Genomic DNA, 18,643 nt, shown 5'->3' on the forward strand with positions numbered 1-18,643 from the left:
AGAAACACAAGAAGGGAGGAGAAATCAGAAGTGTATCGTCCCTTTGGCAAAATGTCTGGTTTCCATATATGATTTTTATCACGACTTACTGTACAGCCTTGACTAGCCCAGTCAGCATGTCTCAGCTTCTGTTTCATGATGGTTAGTAAAGGACTTAGATGAAAGAAACTAGACTGTAGAAATACTGTCATTGCTGCTGTATCAACCATGCTGATAAGGCATACTGTAGCTTTGTTCCTTCTGTAAGCCACAGTAACACCATTTCTATTGCCAAGGAAAGGGCTCTGCTTGAGAAGCTGATACATAGATCTTCAGAATTTTTAGTGCTTTTCCCTCAAAAACCTTTCAAGTATATTACCTACATGTCTTCAGCTTGTCTTTATTTATTCCTGTTTTGTACATGAAAGGGACAAATGGCAGCAGGTGTCAAGGTCAGATTGCTTTCCCTGCCAAAGACCAGTGGGCCTTCCCTGGTAGCACTGGGTTCTCAAGGCTATTGGATGATTAGTGGCATGTCAAGCTACTTGCTTCCAGAGGCAAGCAAGAAAATAATATTTTCCATGAGAGATGTGTGATCTCTCAGTTCTTTAGTTCTGATTTCAGATGGAAAATATGACTTCAGTTCTTAAAGAAAAAATTCCCTAACCATGTATGACAGTTGTTTTCAAGTATGTGTTGGATTGTCATGTGAAAGACGGGTTCAAATTGTCTGCTTGTCCCAGTGGGCAGTACTAGGGCTAGCTCAGTTTAGTTCAACTAATAGTTATTGAAATCCTAGGGTGTATGAGGCACATGCTTTCCACTGAAAGTGATGGGGTGGGGAGAAGGAGAGAAGAGGATATCTTGCTTAACTCATAATACCAATTATGGCAGAAGCCAGCAAGTTTGATATTGGTAGGAAAGTAAAATATTTGGTAAATCATGGGATACACCAAGAAGTTACGGTCTCCAATGTCTATTCATGGGTGAAGCAGGAGTAATATAAAAATGGACTTGGAAATTACTGCCACAGTGATCATTTCTCAGAGAACCCAAGTAACCTGGTAAGCAGAAGGACACCACATTGAAATACTACTATGGGAAGGAATTTTATATTCAAAATAAAAATGTAACCACTGGAAAGACAAGCAGAGCAAAAATTATATCTAGGTCAGTCTCTGTGGCTTATGCCTGTAATCCCAGCACTTTGGAAGGCCAAGGTGGGCAGATCACTTGAGCTCAGGAGTTTGAGACCAGCCTGGCTAATATAGTGAAACCCCATCTTTACTAAAAATACAAAAAAATTAGCCAGGTGTGAAGGCACATGCCTGTAATCCCAGCTACTGGGAGGCTGAAACACAAGAATCACTTGAACTCGGGAAGTGGAGGCTACAGTGAGCCCAGATTGTGCCACTACATTCCAGCCTGGGTGACAGGGTGAGACTCCATCTCAAAAAAAAAAAAATTATGTCTAATAAAGTCTGTAAGCAAATATAGAAACATAGGGTAGGGGCCCACTGAAGAGCACTAGGAGGAAATTAAAAGAGAGAGAAACAAAGTTGATATTATAGGAGTTTATGGGTCCTATTGTCAGGAAAATTGAAGTTTCCATGTTTCTATTCTCATGTGCAAAATTAGGTCAAAGGAGAGACATGATGTCAAAATTCAACTATATGAATAGCTACCAGAATTCTCCTCAACCAGTAGATGAATACCTGAGTGTTATTGATTTGCCACATTGACAGTTCCACCTTCCAGAAAGTAGAGGATACAAGGGTAGAACTGCCATTTGGGTTCTAATCTGGCTAAAAGGAATTAACAAAAGTATACATGAGAGGATCCTTAGAAGAAAGCGACAGTATCATCTTAAAGAACATGATAGTCAAAGATTTTGTACAGTCCAAATTCTTTCAAGACCTTTTTTATTGTGATTTTTTAAAATAAATAACAAAATTTCCCATATTTACCATTTTTATGTGTACAGTTCAGTAGTGTTAAAATCAGTTCAGTACTCTTAAGTATTCACATTGTTGTGAAACAGATCTCCAAAACTTTTTCATCTTGGAAAATCCAGAGCTCTCTGCTGGTTAAACAAGTCCCCCTCTTTTCCTTCCCCCTTGCCCCTGATACACACCATACTACTTTCTGTTTCTGTGAATTTGACTGCTTTTCAATGCCTCATATAAGTGGGATCACACAGAAGTTGTCTTTTTATGATTAGCTTAATTCATTTAGCATAATACCCTCGCGGTTCATCCACATTGGAACACGTGACAGGATTTTCTTCCTTTTAAGGCTGAGAGTCCATTGTATGTATCTACCACATGTTGTTGATCCAGTAACTCATTAATGGAAATTTGAGTTGCTTCCACTTTTGGCTATTGTGAATAGTGCTGGCTGTGAACATGAGTGTACAAACATCTTTTCAAGACCCTGCTTTGGATTCTTTTGAAAATATCCCCAGAACTGGGTTTGCTGGACGATATGGTAGTTCTATTTGTAATTTTTTTAGGAACCTTCATATTGTTTTCCATAGCAGTCGCACTACTTTGCAATCCCTTCAACAATGCACAAGGGCCAAGTGCAGTGACTCACACCAATAATATCCGAACTTTGGGAGGACGAGGCAGGAGGATTGCTTGAGCCCAGGAGTTCAAGATAAGCCTGGGCAACATAAAAAGACTATGTCTCTACAAAAATTAAAAATTAGCCAGGCATGGTGGTATGTTCCGCTTGTCTCAGCTGTTCTGGAGGCTGAGATGGGAGGAGCACTTGAGCCTGGGAAGCTGAGCCTTCAGTGAACTATGATCGTGCCACTGCACTCCAGCCTAGTGACAGAGTGAGACCCTCTCTTAAAAACAAAAACAAGAAAAAAAAAAATAAAAACAGTACACAAGGATTTTAATTTCTTCAGAGCCTCACTGACACTTATTCTGGGTTGTTTTTAGTAGTAGTCATCTTCGTGGGTGTAAAGTGAGATCTCATTGTTGTTTTAATTTTTATTTCTCTGACAATTAGTGATGTTGAGCATCTTTTCATATGTTTGTTGGCTATTTGTATGTCTTTGGAGAAACATCTGTTCAAGTCCTTTGCCCGTTTTTTAACTGGGGTATTTTATCCTTTGCTATTGAGTTGCAGGAGTTCTTTACAAAGGAGTTCTTTAAATGAGAGTTCTTTACATAGGGTTTCTTTATATATCAACTCTTTATTAGGTATAAAATTTACAAGTATTTCCTCTCATTCCGTGAGTTGCCTTTTTACTTTGTGTCCTTGGATAGAGTCAGTTTTTAAGATTGGTATAGTCCCATTTGTCCATTTTTGCTTTTTGTTTCCTGTGCTTTTGGTGTCATATCCAAGAAATCATTACCAAGTCCAATGTCATGAAGCTTTCCCCCTATGTTTCTTCTAGAGTTTTATAGTTTTGGGTTGAAGACATTTTGAAAGTGGTTTTTATGTTAATAAGAAAAAGGTAGAAATTATGCATATGTGGGGAAAGATGATTCAGGAGGGCTAGGAATGCCCAAAACAAAGTTCATATGAGGACCCTTTTCTCGAAAAAGGAGGGTAAATTGTACCAGCAGTTGTGTTTCATTCAGTTTTATTTTAAACACTGGAAAAATACGAACAACTATGGGAACATGCATGGAACCACAAATAAGGGCTTCAAGAAAACTCAAGCCCAAAATGAGTGGAGACCTTTCAAACAGGGCCACAGAAAATGAAAATGAATTTGTGGTTCTCTTTGGAACACAAAGATGAGGAAACCAACAGCTGCTTCTTGAGGCTAACTGTGTAGAATTGAGGATGGCAAAAAGCCCAGAGTTAATTTTATACTGAGCATCAAGGAGAATGACTGAATGAATGACCGTAAGACTGAAAAGTGAGAAAAAACTTGGAAAAGAGAATGGAAAACCGTAGGTAGATGAACAAAAAGAAAATGCTAAGCTTCCAGACTGGATGAAGTAAAGCCCCCAAACTACAAGGAGGAAAATAGATATGATAATGATAAAACTTGTTATGGTCAAAATCTTTCAGGGACTCTGGAGCTCAGGAAAGCATCAAAAGACTACAGATCAGAAATTCCATCGTAATTTTCAAAACAAAGAGAAGAAAGTAGATCTTTAAAAGTTTGACTGAAGAGCAGTTTCTATAATAGGAATGATCTCTGATTATCTAGACAAGCACACACTCTTGGGTCAAAAATTTGATTTTGCAAGGTTAAGATGAACACATGGCTTGTCAATAACAGATACTGGGAGGAAATAAGCTCAGAGATATTAATTGTAAGTAATAAGTGACCGTGAAATAAATCTGAGCATTTCTAAGAAAATAGGATCTAGGCAGAGAGGTGATAGTCTGTCCTCTGTACCAATGATTGGAGCATTTATTCAGTCCAGACATCTTCCAGGGATGTAGTCCAGGCAGTGTGGTTCAGAGGAGAGCAACAAGGAGGACGTAAGAACTCATAACTGACTAAGTCAAACTTTCTGTTCCTAAAACTTCACATGAAAAACCATTAGAAGGTGCTAATGAGAGGCTGAACTTCTCATCACTGGAATCCTTGAAAATGTTTTGTATTTTCTGGTTGAAGATCAGTGGTTCACAGTTGGTTTGAAATGACTAGAGGGTTGATAGGGTGAAACCAGACCTTGACTCAAGAAAATTCTGACCTAGGAAAATCAATGGTTTCTGGAATGGGGGAGGGTTGTTTAAAATGGAAATTAGGTATTTTTTCTAAATCTTCTTTTTAAAAATAATTTTCTTTTACAGGCAGTTTTTCAAATGAAACTATAAACCTTGATGCAGGTTTTACTACTTCATTAACATTGAGTGGGATGCTTTTCACTTTTATTTTACACTGAAAAAATGTAAAAAGTTACTACTATTTCATGTCTATTTTAAGATCTACACTTATACTGAAATTGGATTTTTAAAAATTATTCTGTGAACTTCATTATATAATCTTTCAGAAGGGAGATTTTCTGTTTTCATTGTGTGCTTTTATAGTAAATAGAAATACAGTTCCTTGTATCTGTATCATATATGACTTTTGCCTGTCACTAACCTAGGTAATAAAACCATCTATACCTGAATGAGAAAATAATGAGTGCCACATATGAAGGAGGTGAGATGAGATGGGCAAAACCACCCAGTTGAAATGAAGGTTTCACATACCCAAGTTATTGCCAGTTCTCAGGAAAGACAATATGGAATATTTGCTTTTGGAAACTTCTTCTGTTCTCATCAACCCTGAAACAACCAAAGAAATACCTAAGGGGAAGTTTCAGCCATTATATACACCATGATCATTCTGAGCTGACTGTCACAGCTAAGGGACACATAATGCTCCCTCTAGATGTCAGCTTCATCCTGCTGCCTTTCCACTCTGGAACAAAGCTCTCGTGCCATGTGACTCCGTGCCAGACAGGCATTTCTGCTTTGTCTTCTAGATTCTAAGGACTGATACTTAGCTGAGCCTGATAATTCACCAAATCTCATGTGATAAAAGGGCTTCCTAGGATTTGCAGAGTTTCACTGAGCAGGAAAGGGACACAACAGTTATCTTCATTCTTCAGGAGGAATCTAGGCACTGGAAAAATAGAACCAATTATGAGATTCACCTTACCTTCTGCATACTGAAGATGTACTGCATCCAGTTGGCAAGACTTCTTTGGGTAGAGCTATAGAAAACTGAATACTTTAGAGTAATAAAACTTATAATAATGTGTTTCCATATGAAATAGCATTTCTTTCCTGGTTCACTTCAGAGAAACAGCAACAGGCAGACAGGGAGCATGAGAGTTGAACTCTGCCGTCGGAAGACTTGAGTTAAGCCCTGGATGGGCAGCCGGTGACTTTGGGTAAATTCCTTCACCTTTCTGGGCCTTGGGCTTCTTTTCTGTAGAGTGGGTGATTAAGTCAAGGAAATAGAAACCATGCCAGGTGTTTCAAATAAAGGGGCTATCAAACAGGAAATTTGTTACACAGGTGTTGGAAAACTGGAAGAATAGAAAAGGGAAGGAGAGCTAACCTAATGATTAATGACCGCAGGAAGCATCTACCACTCCTAGGACTGGAGGGAATGAAAGGGACCTGTGAGCATGATGGGGGAGGGGCTGGTGCCTCAGGAGCTGCTGCTGTGGAGCAGAAACCCCACCACAGAGTCAGGGATGCAGCCACTTCCAGAACATACCACCAAGGAAGGAAAGATAAACAGAACAAGAGAGAGAAGGAGCCACAGTGTCTTCATGCCTCCCACCTTCTGAGTTCCCGCCTGTGCACCTGCTGGCAGGTCCGATAATAAGTTGACCAGCAAAAGAGCCCAGGAAATGGAGTTTATGAACTCCCAGCCTCAGCGCAGAGGAGAATATAAGAAAAGTGGATGTGAGTCCGAGAGACAATAATAAATAACCAACAAATGAGTTTATAACATCAAACTAAAATTTAGTTAAATGATAGAAGTCAAAATTAGTAGTTGGTAAGGACTACTTCAATTCTCCAGTTATGTTTGTATTAAGGCAGTATTTAATTAAAGTAGTGTTACAGAGATACGCACACAGAGAGAGTAGTTTTGGTTCTGGCCTGAACAGTTTCTGAATAAAATTTTTAAGATTTTTTTAAATTAAAAAAGTTTGTATTAAGTCATGATTTAGGAAAAACTACAACTTGCACATTTCCGCAAACCCCATGACAGAAGAAATCATAGCAAAAATGTGGGTTATGGTAGAGTCTATCTTCAAGAGTTCCTGAGAATAATTGCAGGGAGTCTTGAGTCTGTGAACTGATTCAAGTCATGATTCTCTATCATGGGAATTCAAGTCAGGTCTTTGCTCACTGAGCCTACAAGATTTTCCTTTTTTTACTAATCAAAAAGTACTTTGGTGGCCTGACCATGTTTTTCAGCCCAAAGTTGAAGTCAAATGGAATTTCACTGTTTGACCTCTACCCTGGGATGCCATCACCCCCTCCTTAAATCAGGGAGTCCATTTCAACTGCAGGGGATAAGTAACGTGTGTGTGTGTGTGTGTGTGTGTGTGTGCGCGCGCGTGCGCGCACACGCGCACATGTGTGTGTACACGTGTGTGCGTGCATGTGCATGCATGCATGTGTGTATTGTCAGGGCCAGCTTCATGAGCATAAAACCTGTGCAACTGATTGCACAGGGCCTATGCTTAGAGGGGTCCTGCACTTTGTTTAATGTTCTCCTGTCACTTTGGAAATTCTTAATAATCTATGAACAAGAGGCTTACATTTTCGTTGTGCACTGGGCTCTGCAAACCATCTAGCCAGTTCTGGTTTTGTGGTAGGGGAGGGCAATTGTGAATAGAGGACCAGAAAAGGTCTCAGTGAGAAAACAGTATTTGAGGAAAAGCTGGAAAATGATGAGGGAGTGAGACATTCCCTTCTTTTACTTATTCTGAAGAACTTCAACTCAGCCCTCAACATTTGGCAAGTGTTACTTGCTCTAAGCAGCCTTATACTAATTCCCTTAGCAGTTACTGCTCTAGCCCTGTACCCCCTAACACCCTTAAATACCCCTGTTGCATACTCAGGTGACACTGTAAACATTTATATTGAACATCTGTCTCCCCAGTCACTTGTTAGCTCCCTGGAGAAAAAGGTGGTGTTTTATTCATTTTTGTAGCAACAGCAATAATACTGGTTGTTACTTAATGCCAGAACCTGCTCCAGAGATTTTACTACAAGATAGACACTGTCAGTATCCCTGTCTTACAGTTGTAGAAACTGAAGCATAGAAAGGCTAAGTATCCAGCCCAAGTGACACAGCTGGTAGATAGCAGAGCTGAGACTTGAATCCAAGAAAGTGGAGTCCAGACCTTGCATAGTACACAGTGAGTGCCTAGCACATTGTCTGAGAATGAAAATTGAGTATGGTTGGGCACTGTAAGCTCATGCCTGTAATCCAGCACTTTAGGAGACCAAGGCAGGAAAATGGCTTGAGCTCACAAGTTTGAGGCCAGCCTGGGCAACATAGTGAGACCTCATCTCTTAAAAAAAAAAAAGAAAGAAAGAAAGAAAGAAAGAAAGAAAAAGAAGAAAAAAAATGAGTAAAAAAAAATTGTGACTGAATGATCAGAGTCTCAGGAGTAAAACTTACAAATAGAAGGATTTTTACATTGTGGCTGCAGATCCAAGTTTATACCTGCACAGGAGAGAAAAGACACTTTATGTTTTAAGCCACACTTACTAACACAGATAGTGATTTTCTTTAGCTAAAAGAACCACCATATGAAATGACATATGTATAAATCAATTTCAATGTTGATTTAGTATTTATATTATTACCTTAAGAATAGAAAAGAAGATAAACTCTTATCTTTACCTAAAATTCATAATAAAATTGGCCAGGCACAGTGGCTAACACCTGTAATCCCAACACTTTGGGAGGTCAAGACAGGTGAATTGCTTGAGTCCAGGACTTTGAGACCACCTGGGCAACATGGCGAAACCCTGCCTCTACTAAAAATAATAAGAATTAGCTGGGCATGGTGGTACATGCCTATCCCAGCTACTCAGGAGGCTGAGGTGGGAGAATCACCTGCGCCCCAAAGGTTGAGGCTACAGTGAGCCAAGATCGTGCCACTGTACTCCAGCCTGGACAACCAGAGTGAGACCCTGTCAATAAATAAATAAATAAAATTAATACTAGGCCAGGTGTGGTGGCTCACACCTGTAATCCTGGAACTTTGGGAGGCTGAAACAGAAGGATCCCTTAACCCAGGAGTTCGAGACCAGCCTGGGCAACATAGGGAGACCCTGTCTCCAAAAATAATAAAATGAAAATTAATACTAAAATAACCAGAAGCTTTGTTGAAATAGTAAATTAATTTAACAAATACTTCCTAAATGTCTAGCATGCTGCTTTGGGAAGAAGAATGTGATAACATGGATATGAATTTCAGAAAATTAAGATGAGGAGTGATGCCTCATCACTAAACCAGTCTTCATCCTGCAGAGTGGGATGCAGTGCAGTTAGAGAGAGAGAGTGGCAAGGGAGCGTTAGTTGTCACCAGCATTGCTTTCATCATCTGATAAGTACCTTGCTGTGTAAATACAACTCAGAGGGGTTGTTAGTGGTCTAGAGTTTTAAAAAACCCTTAGACATGAGTTCATTACCTTTATCTTCCTGGTTCCTGTAGTGTGTAAGAGATTCAGCTTCATCAGGAAAGTGTACATGGTGTTGCTGAAGGTATAAGTTTCCCTTTTTTTGTAAAGTTGTGATTAAGGGATCTTGAGAAGCATGCCAGTCCTCTTCCAGGGAGCAGTCACTTGTCCTCCGGATTCATCTGATCAGCCTTCTGCCGATGGGCTCAATGCTACAGCCGTGTGTACATACTGCCAAAACCAACCAGCGACACCTTAATCATGTGGCTTAACTAGAGAATGATGTTCCAAGTCTCAAAAATTCTCAGACCCTATTTTGAATAAATGCCTGAAGGCCAGCTGCCTCATCCCTGTCATAGTCCAGAGATGGAACTGCTATAAGTATCGCTGTAAGCTCTGTCCTGCAGCAAAATGGATATCTCATGAAACACTGAGGTCCCCAGCTATGCAAACAGCCCCCAAACTTTTCTCTACTAGTTGAGTTTTCATCAGCCCATCTTCCTTTCAGCATAGAGGTGGTATGTTAGAACCAAATGGAAAAAAGGGTTAAGGATCATAGTTACAGCGTGTCGAATTTCAGCACATTGTCGGCATGTTAACTTGCACCATCGGACACGATAGCCTGGCCTTATTTCTTTGAGGGTTGAAGCAACTCAAATGTGCCAGCTGCTAGCTGAGGTCATCACCTCCTAGGAAGCAGTCGGTGGGAGGTTGGGGGGTTACTTCCTGCCCTCTCCCAGGTCTCAGCCCCACATGGCACACTGTAGTCTGCCCCCAGTGTGTGATCCCATCTCATCTGTATCAGAATGAGTATTGCACAGTATGAGACCAGGTAGTTACATATTTAAGTGCGATGAAAAAATATTCTTCAAAATGAGGTATTCAAAATATTTTCATTCAAAATGCAAGACTGTTATCCCAAGTTGTCCCTAATACCGTATTTTGCATTTGTTTCTCATACCTTGAGGCTACTGCTGACCAGTGGATTTTAGCCTAGATGAGTCTGCTTTCCTTAGAGCAGAGGGACACAACTCCATTAACATCGAATTGGAACTATTCTGCTATTTCTAAGCACTTCATTCCATTTTAACTTTATGATCATTACTTTTTAAAATACCATTTTTATGGGTTAGTTTTGTGTGTGATTCTCCACCTCCCATCCCCTCTTATTTTTTCCCATTACTTGGGCCTTATTCGTTAAGAACAAAAAAGTAAGTAACAATGCAGACCTGTGGTCATGGTGTCATGAACATACAGCTTTACACTGGTACCTGAATATTTGCCTTCTGAGTATAATTAATGAATGTAAATTGTTCCTGAAAATGGGTAGACAGTGCCAGCTTCTCAAGATGGAGGCTAAACTAGTACTTAGGAAGCCTCTGTCTGTTGTAACACTTGCTGGCAGGTATGAAGGGCACATGCTTTCTGTTTTGTGTGTCTGGAGCAATTACTACTACCTTAAGTAGACCAGAGATGATTTCGTGGGAGGGACTGTTGTGGCAGTTCAGAAAGTAGCCATCATATCAAAGTAACCCTTGACCGAGAGCAGAGACTCCAGGTGTTCTGATAAAAGTGTTCAAGGGGCCCCCACAGATCTCAGTAGGCCCCTCAGCAGTCTCCTGAACTTGTCTGGATTTCTCAGTTGACAGCTAGTCATATAGTCTTGCAATGGCCTTTCCATTGTTGACTGACTTACGTTGTTACTTAGTTAACTTTTCATCATTTGTACCTCTTCTACAAAGCTAAATGGTAGGTCTCTTGAGCAGGGGCCTGAGTCCTGCACACATCCTTCCCTCACACCACTTAGCACAGAAGAAGAAACAGGCCGGACTTAGTTTGGAATCCCAGCTCTCTACTTACTAGCTCTGTGACCATGGATAAACTCCTTCAGCTCCCTGCTTCACAATTTCCTTATCTACAAAACAGGGACAGTCATGCCTGCCTTGCAGGGTGTTAGCAGTGGTAGACACTAGGAGATACTTGGTGAACGGTCATTCTGGTACATCCAACAAAGCCTCACACATAGAAGCTAAGTAAAATCTTGCAGACTTAAATATGACAAAGCAGGATTGAAACCAGTGTGGTAGATGAGCTAGTTATGGGCTCTTGAACTTTCATGGCGAGGGCACCATTTCCTCTGCCCTTGGGCTTAAATGACAATTTACAAATCAGGTTTTTTATCTGTGACTTTTTCATGACCATAGGATGATCATTTCAAGGTCAGCATGTCTCCTAAGCCTCATGATCTAAGGCGTATTGTTGATTTGTGATGTGCAGACTTTGCCCATTGACATCGTAGGTCCCATTCATGCATTTAGGCATCAGCTCTTCCCTGAGCAGAGATGTTTTCTCCAGCTCCTTGCAGCCATGTGGCAGAGGGTTACTCCCAGTACTACTTCTTGACCCATGGATATCCCTGGCTGCTTTTTTTTTTTTTTGGAGACAGAGTTTCACTCTTGTTACCCAGGCTGGAGTGCAATGGCGCAATCTCAGCTCACCGCAACCTCTGCCTCCTGGGTTCAGGAAATTCTCCTGCCTCAGCCTCCTGAGTAGCTGGGATTACAGGCACGTGCCACCATGCCCAGCTAATTTTTTTGTATTTTTAGTAGAGACGGGGTTTCACCATGTTGACCAGGATGGTCTCGATCTCTCAACCTCGTGATCCACCCACCTCGGCCTCCCAAAGTGCTGGGATTACAGGCTTGAGCCACCGCGCCCGGCCCCCTGGCTTCTTTAGAAATTTTCTTTTAAAAGAGGCCACAGTGGAGGATAATGGTAAGGCTTACTTAGACCCACAGCATCAAAAAAAAAAAAGAAAAATGGTGATAAGGATGGGAGTATGAGAAAAACTGTGTGAACAGTATAAATAGCATTGAAATTAGTTTCCTACGTTTCCCATATAGTGGGAAACTTTTGCCAAAACTCAAGAAGTGCCTTATCCACCTGTTCGGCACATTACAGAGGAGCATAGGATCATTATGGGGGCAGGGGTCAACCCTGCATTAATTCCATCATTTCTTTCTTTGTGGTGGAGCCATGTGGCAGTAAAGGAATAGGTCATGTGACATTCTTATCACCTTCTTCAGACATAAATACACATGTCCTTGCTTTTTTACTTTCTTTTAAAGATTCCTGGAAGAAAAAGACATAAAACAGATGTGTTGTCAGTACTATATTTGCTGACTCTATTACTATGTCAGCTTAGCAGCATATAAAAGTGTTGGTCAGTTGAGCTCCTTTTTAACACTGGTACTGTGACACAGGGCAGTCAAAGACCCTTGCCTGCCTGCCTTTGATAGGTTGATTGATTTGGTTAGATGGTATTGTCACCCTCTGTACACAGCAGTAGTATGTTAGGACACAGTTTGACTTATGACACAATTCAGTAACATACATGCTTTTAACAGATATTTACCATGTTAGAAACCCTAGGTTAGATTAGACGCAAGGTTATAAAGAGAAACAGAACCATTCCTGATGTGAAGGAGCTTGCTCTCTTATGGTAGAAACAGACACAAGTATAATAAAAGGGAGATGGCAATGATTGCCCATATAGAATTTGTAATGTCAGTCTGGTAGTCATAGCTTTTTTTTTTTTTTTTTTTTTTTTTTTTTTTTTTTTTTTTTTTGAGACGGAGTTTCGCTCTCGTTACCCAGGCTGGAGTGCAATGGCGCGATCTCGGCTCACCGCAACCTCCGCCTCCCGGGCTCAGGCAATTCTCCTGCCTCAGCCTCCTGAGTAGCTGGGATTACAGGCACGTGCCACCATGCCCAGCTAATTTTTTTTTTTGCACTTTTAGTAGAGACAGGGTTTCACCATGTTGACCAGGATGGTCTCGATCTCTCGACCTCGTGATCCACCCGCCTCGGCCTCCCAAAGTGCTGGGATTACAGGAGCTTTTTTTTTTTTTAACCAAATATCTCTGGACTCATCATCTGACAGAAAAAGAAGTTTTTATTTTGGAATCTTAAGTACTTCAAACAGATTAACAGTTAAAATCCCATTCAGTTACATTTCTAAGAAATTTCCCTTACTGGAAAGAATGCAATGATATGAAATCAGTACTGCCCTAGAGAATCCAGGTCATTTCCTCATCTGGCTATAGGAGCTGAGAGGACAATGTCATTCATTCTCTCTAAGAGGAATGGAGAGGGCTACCAAAAGTCCTTGCAAGAATTTTGGCTCTGAGTGCTGCAGTGGGTTTAATACACAAAGAAGTCAGCCACAAAGCCTGCTGATTCACCTTGCTGTGTACTCACTCCCCCAGCTAAAATTTTCTGTCACTGCTATCATAGTTCCCAGCAAGGACCCCAGGATTACTGCTTTCATTTGATTTGTACAGGATTTGAAGACCTGCCTCGCCTTCCTGTGGGGTGAGCAGTGCTTGCAAAACCTAGAGGATGTGTGGTTTTACGTTCAGGGTAAGGAAGCCTCCCCTGATGAACACCAGCAAGTTTCATCCATTTCCATCTGAAAAAACAATTGGCCTTAGGCAACATATTCTTTTTTTTTTTTTTTTTTTTTTTTTTTTTTTTAGAGGATGACGTTTTTTTTTTGTTTTTTTTTTTTTTATTGCATTTTAGGTTTTGGGGTACATGTGATGAACATGCAAGATTGTTGCATAGGTACACACATGGCAGTGTGCTTTGCTGCCTTCCGTCCCCTCACCTGTATCTGTCATTTCTCCCCATGCTATCTCTTCCCACCTCCCCACCCCCCGCCCCTCCCCCATTTCCCCCCAACAGACCCCAGTGTGTAGTGCTCCCCTCCCTGTGTCCATGTGTTCTCATTGTTCAACACCCGCCTATGAGCGAGAATACATGGTGTTTGATTTTCTGCTCTTGTGTCAGTTTGCTGAGAATGATGGTTTCCAGGTTCATCCATGTCCCTATAAAGGACGTGAACTCATCGTTTTTGATGGCTGCATAATATTCCATGGTGTATATGTACCACATTTTCCCTATCCAGTCTATCATCGTTGGGCATTTGGGTTGGTTCCAGGTCTTTGCTATTGTAAACAGTGCTGCAATGAACATTCGTGTGCACGTGTCCTTGTAGTAGAATGATTTATAATCCTTTGGATAGCAGATCTACAAGAAAAAAACAAACAAGCCCATTCAAAAATGGGCAAAGGATATGAACAGATACTTTACAAAAGAAGACATACAGGAGGCCAACAAACATATGAAAAAATGCTCATCATCACTGGTCATCAGAGAAATGCAAATCAAAACCACATTGAGATACCATCTCACACCAGTTAGAATGGCGATCATTAAAAAATCGGGAAACAACAGATGCTGGAGAGGATGTGGAGAAATAGGAACACTTTTACACTGTTGGTGGGAATGTAAATTAATTCAACCATTGTGGAAGACAGTGTGGCGATTCCTCAAGGACTTAAAAATAGAAATCCCATTTGACCCAGCAATCCCATTACTGGGTATATATCCAAAGGCAACATATTCTTAATTGTCTAAGTCGTTGTGTGTGAGTGGGCATGCATGCACACACACACGTGTTGGTGTGCATATGCAAGCTGTGCATAAATAGCACACTTTCAATCTGTGTGAAATATAATGGATAAGCAGCAAATGACAGTAGGCTTAGCCTCTGAAGATTTACCAGGAAAAAAAAAGACAGCTGCATGGCAGAGCTGCTGCTAATAATTAGAGAAGGAATGGCCCATACCCTGTGCCACTCAGTAGCTTCACCCATTTAAATGACAGCTGGTTTGTTTAGCTCTGCAACCCCCATTCATTATGGGCCAGAAGTTTATTTCTTCTTGAGCACATTGCTTTTGATTGTCATCATCTCTGGTGAGATGAGATCATCATTATAAGATCAGGTAGGACATGATGACCAAAAGTCCCAAGTAGAAACCATGATGGATGGGCAAAACGCAAGTTGTTTTTCATGTCTCTTTTAACACTGTAAGTGAAGAAAAACTACTTTTGCGACTCCCTGGACTTAGTCTGTAGCAGGGCCACATTGCCATTTTTGTGGTTGACAAGAAAACGTTAAGGCTTTCTTGGGCTCCAGCAAGCTGCAGGAAGTGTCACAACACTCCCCCCTCATGTAGAATGGCTCTCAACACGACTGATTGGGAGGGAAATTAATAGGCTCCCCATTGTCACCGTGCATTTTTGCCAGGATATTTCATTAGTGTAAACACTGAACCCGTTGTCATCTTGTTTAGCCACTTGACCCTGGTGATTTTCAATTCTGCCTGTGCTGTGATGGAGTACAACAGTGGCATGTGCGAGACAGGCACTAATTATTGGAAGCGGAATCATTGCTGACCCAGTACTACAAGATTAACTGCCCCTTTGCAGTCTTTATTGTGGGACATTAGCACTGTCTGGTTATCTTGCTTCAGTTGAGGGATTCGGGACAATAGTGGTGCTGATGGTAATGTTGGCGATTTCCCTGTTTGTTTTGCAGGTCACGGCCAGGGGCTTTGGGCCACTGTTACAGTTTGCCTACACTGCCAAGCTGTTACTCAGCAGAGAAAACATCCGCGAGGTCATCCGCTGTGCTGAGTTCCTGCGCATGCACAACCTGGAGGACTCCTGCTTCAGCTTCCTGCAGACCCAGCTCCTAAACAGTGAGGATGGCCTGTTTGTGTGCCGGAAGGATGCTGCGTGCCAGCGCCCACACGAGGACCGCGCAGACCGTGAGAACTCTGCAGGAGAGGAGGAGGAAGAAGATGAGGAGACGATGGATTCAGAGACAGCCAAGATGGCTTGCCCCAGGGACCAGATGCTTCCAGAGCCCATCAGCTTTGAGGCCGCTGCCATCCCCGTAGCAGAAAAGGAAGAAGCCCTGCTGCCAGAGCCCGACGTGCCCACAGACACCAAGGAGAGCTCAGAAAAGGACGCATTGACGCAGTACCCCAGATACAAGAAATACCAGCTTGCGTGTACCAAGAATGTCTATAATGCATCATCACACAGTACCTCAGGTTTTGCAAGCACAAACGGGGAAGATAACTCTAGCAACAGCCTCAAGCCGGGTCTTTCCATGGGGCAGATTAAAAGTGAACCGCCCAGTGAAGAGAATGAGGAAGAGAGCATCACACTCTGCCTGTCTGGAGATGAGCCTGATGCCAAGGACAGAGCGGGGGACATCGATATGGACCAGAAACAGCTCAGCCCTGCCCCTACCCCTACGACCCCAGTTGTGGCCGCCTGCCTGGAACGATCCAGGAGCATGGCCTCACCCTCCTGCTTGAGGTCTCTGTTCAGCATAACAAAAAGTGTGGAGCTGTCTGGACTGCCCAGTACATCTCAGCAGCACTTTGCCAGGAGTCCAGCATGCCCTTTTGACAAGGGGATCACTCAGGGTGACCTTAAAACTGACTATACCCCTTTCACAGGGAATTATGGACAGCCCCACATGGGCCAGAAGGAAGTGTCCAACTTCACCATGGGGTCGCCCCTCAGGGGGCCTGGGTTGGAGGCTCTCTGTAAACAGGAGGGAGAGCTGGACCGGAGGAGTGTGATATTCTCCTCCAGTGCTTGTGACCAAGTGAGCACCTCGGTGCATTCATATTCTGGGGTGAGCAGTTTGGACAAAGACCTCTCTGAGCCGGTGCCAAAGGGTCTGTGGGTGGGAGCTGGCCAGTCCCTCCCCAGCTCGCAGGCCTACTCCCACGGTGGGCTGATGGCCGACCACTTGCCAGGAAGGATGAGGCCCAACACCAGCTGCCCGGTGCCAATCAAAGTCTGCCCTCGCTCACCCCCGTTGGAGACCAGGACCAGGACTTCCAGCTCCTGCTCCTCATATTCCTATGCAGAGGATGGGAGCGGGGGCTCGCCCTGCAGCCTCCCTCTCTGTGAGTTCTCCTCCTCACCCTGTTCCCAGGGAGCCAGATTCCTTGCCACAGAACATCAGGAACCAGGCCTGATGGGAGATGGAATGTACAACCAAGTGCGGCCCCAAATTAAATGTGAGCAGTCTTATGGAACCAACTCCAGTGACGAGTCTGGATCGTTCTCGGAAGCAGACAGTGAGTCGTGTCCTGTGCAGGACAGGGGCCAGGAGGTAGGGAACCCACATAAATTCAAGCATGTGACCCACTCTTTAGGTCCTTTATCTGGACTGTTCTCTGCCCCCCCATCACTCCCAGATCATTCTTTCTGAAATTAAAGATGACAGTAGAGAGACTGCCTCCCCCATCCACAGAGGCAGGATGCTGAAGGTGATTCCACATTAAACACTTCTGTCCTAGAAAGGCACTTGATATTTGATCCGGATCTCAATACTCAACAAACAAAGGCAAGATACTGAGTAAAAAACACTGAAATCTAATGCATGAAGTACTCTGAGGCACTCCAGAACCCCCCTTCCTCCTCCCTCTCTCCCCCTCCTACATCTGGTTTGGAAGGATGCCATGTTCATCACCCTCATCCTTGCCCTTCACCCCTTCAGCACATAGGAAGATATAGAATCTCTTTCCAGGTTGATTGATTGAAACCAAATAGATCAGCACTTCCCCAGCACCTTTTAGATTTTCCTTGTCAACAGAAGACCCTGGGGCCATCCCATGTCTACCTCAGTGAAGGTGATAGAAGGCTCACTGTCCATCCCAGTCCTGGGGTCATCACAGAAGCACCCTAGTCAGCCACACATAATGTATAATGGATCATTTCCCAGACTCCCTCAAATGCTAGGAAGACATTTTGAGTAGCAGTAGGGTAGAGTAGCAGTTTCGTCCACCCTGAAAGCAAAGTACTTTATAGGAAAAATGCCCAGAGGCTCCATGTGTGTCTTAACCATTGTTGAGAGAAGGAACAGGGGCAACAACAGCCACATCATGAGCAAGACTCAACAAGACTAAGGAGAGGAAAGAAGAGGCTCCCTAGAAGACCCACCTCCCCAATAATATGAGCATTCCCTAGAAAGACCTGAGAGTCTGTGTTGTGACCTGGCATTCACTGCACTGTCTCGCTGATTGACAAAGTACAACCTGAGACTGCTACCTGTGTCTCAGACCCCCCTCAGGAGTGGGAGTGAGCAAACCCAGTGACAAGTCCTTTCTCAGAGCTGTGTATCCCAAAAACACAGGAAGAAATGAATTGTGGTCCTCCTGAGGCCAGTGACCTTGGTACCTGTCTGTGTTCTCTGGATGTTATCAGCCTCTGTAAGGCAGAGATGTTAACCCAACCAGACAGCAAAAATGCCATATGGGGTGAGTTGGCTTTTCACAGAGCCACATGCGGTTTATTCAGCCTCTGCAAGATTGGCGAGAAGCACATGAGGTTTTAGTTTGGGCATGTTTTGAAAACAGATTCCAAAGGTCCCTGTGCCAACTGCAGAAATGCCCTATGGCCACTTCCTTCTTTGCTCACTAGCCTAGTTTCTGCCCTTCTCTTAACTGCCTAGCAGAAATGGAGAAGGACAGAGATACACTGAAAGGACTTAATTTAAAAGAAATTAGAAAGGAAATTTGAAGCCGGGCGTGGTGGCTCAAGCCTGTAATCCCAGCGCTTTGGGAGGCCGAGGCGGGTGGATCACGAGGTCAAGAGATCGAGA

At 42.8% G+C, this 18,643-nt stretch overlaps 1 protein-coding gene across 2 annotated transcripts in view; it reads left to right on the forward strand.

The window, feature by feature from the left end:
• Window positions 1-18,643, forward strand: part of BACH2 (BTB domain and CNC homolog 2) — a 357,156-nt gene that overhangs the window by 312,169 nt on the left and 26,344 nt on the right. For both annotated transcript variants that reach the window (XM_074397694.1, XM_074397693.1), the window contains exon 5: window positions 15,551-17,152. In XM_074397694.1, the coding sequence (XP_074253795.1) occupies window positions 15,551-17,152 (1,602 nt within the window). The remainder of the gene's footprint in view (window positions 1-15,550; window positions 17,153-18,643) is intronic.

The sequence above is a fragment of the Saimiri boliviensis genome, chromosome 4 (genome assembly GCF_048565385.1).
Source record: "Saimiri boliviensis isolate mSaiBol1 chromosome 4, mSaiBol1.pri, whole genome shotgun sequence".
NCBI lineage: Eukaryota > Metazoa > Chordata > Mammalia > Primates > Cebidae > Saimiri > Saimiri boliviensis.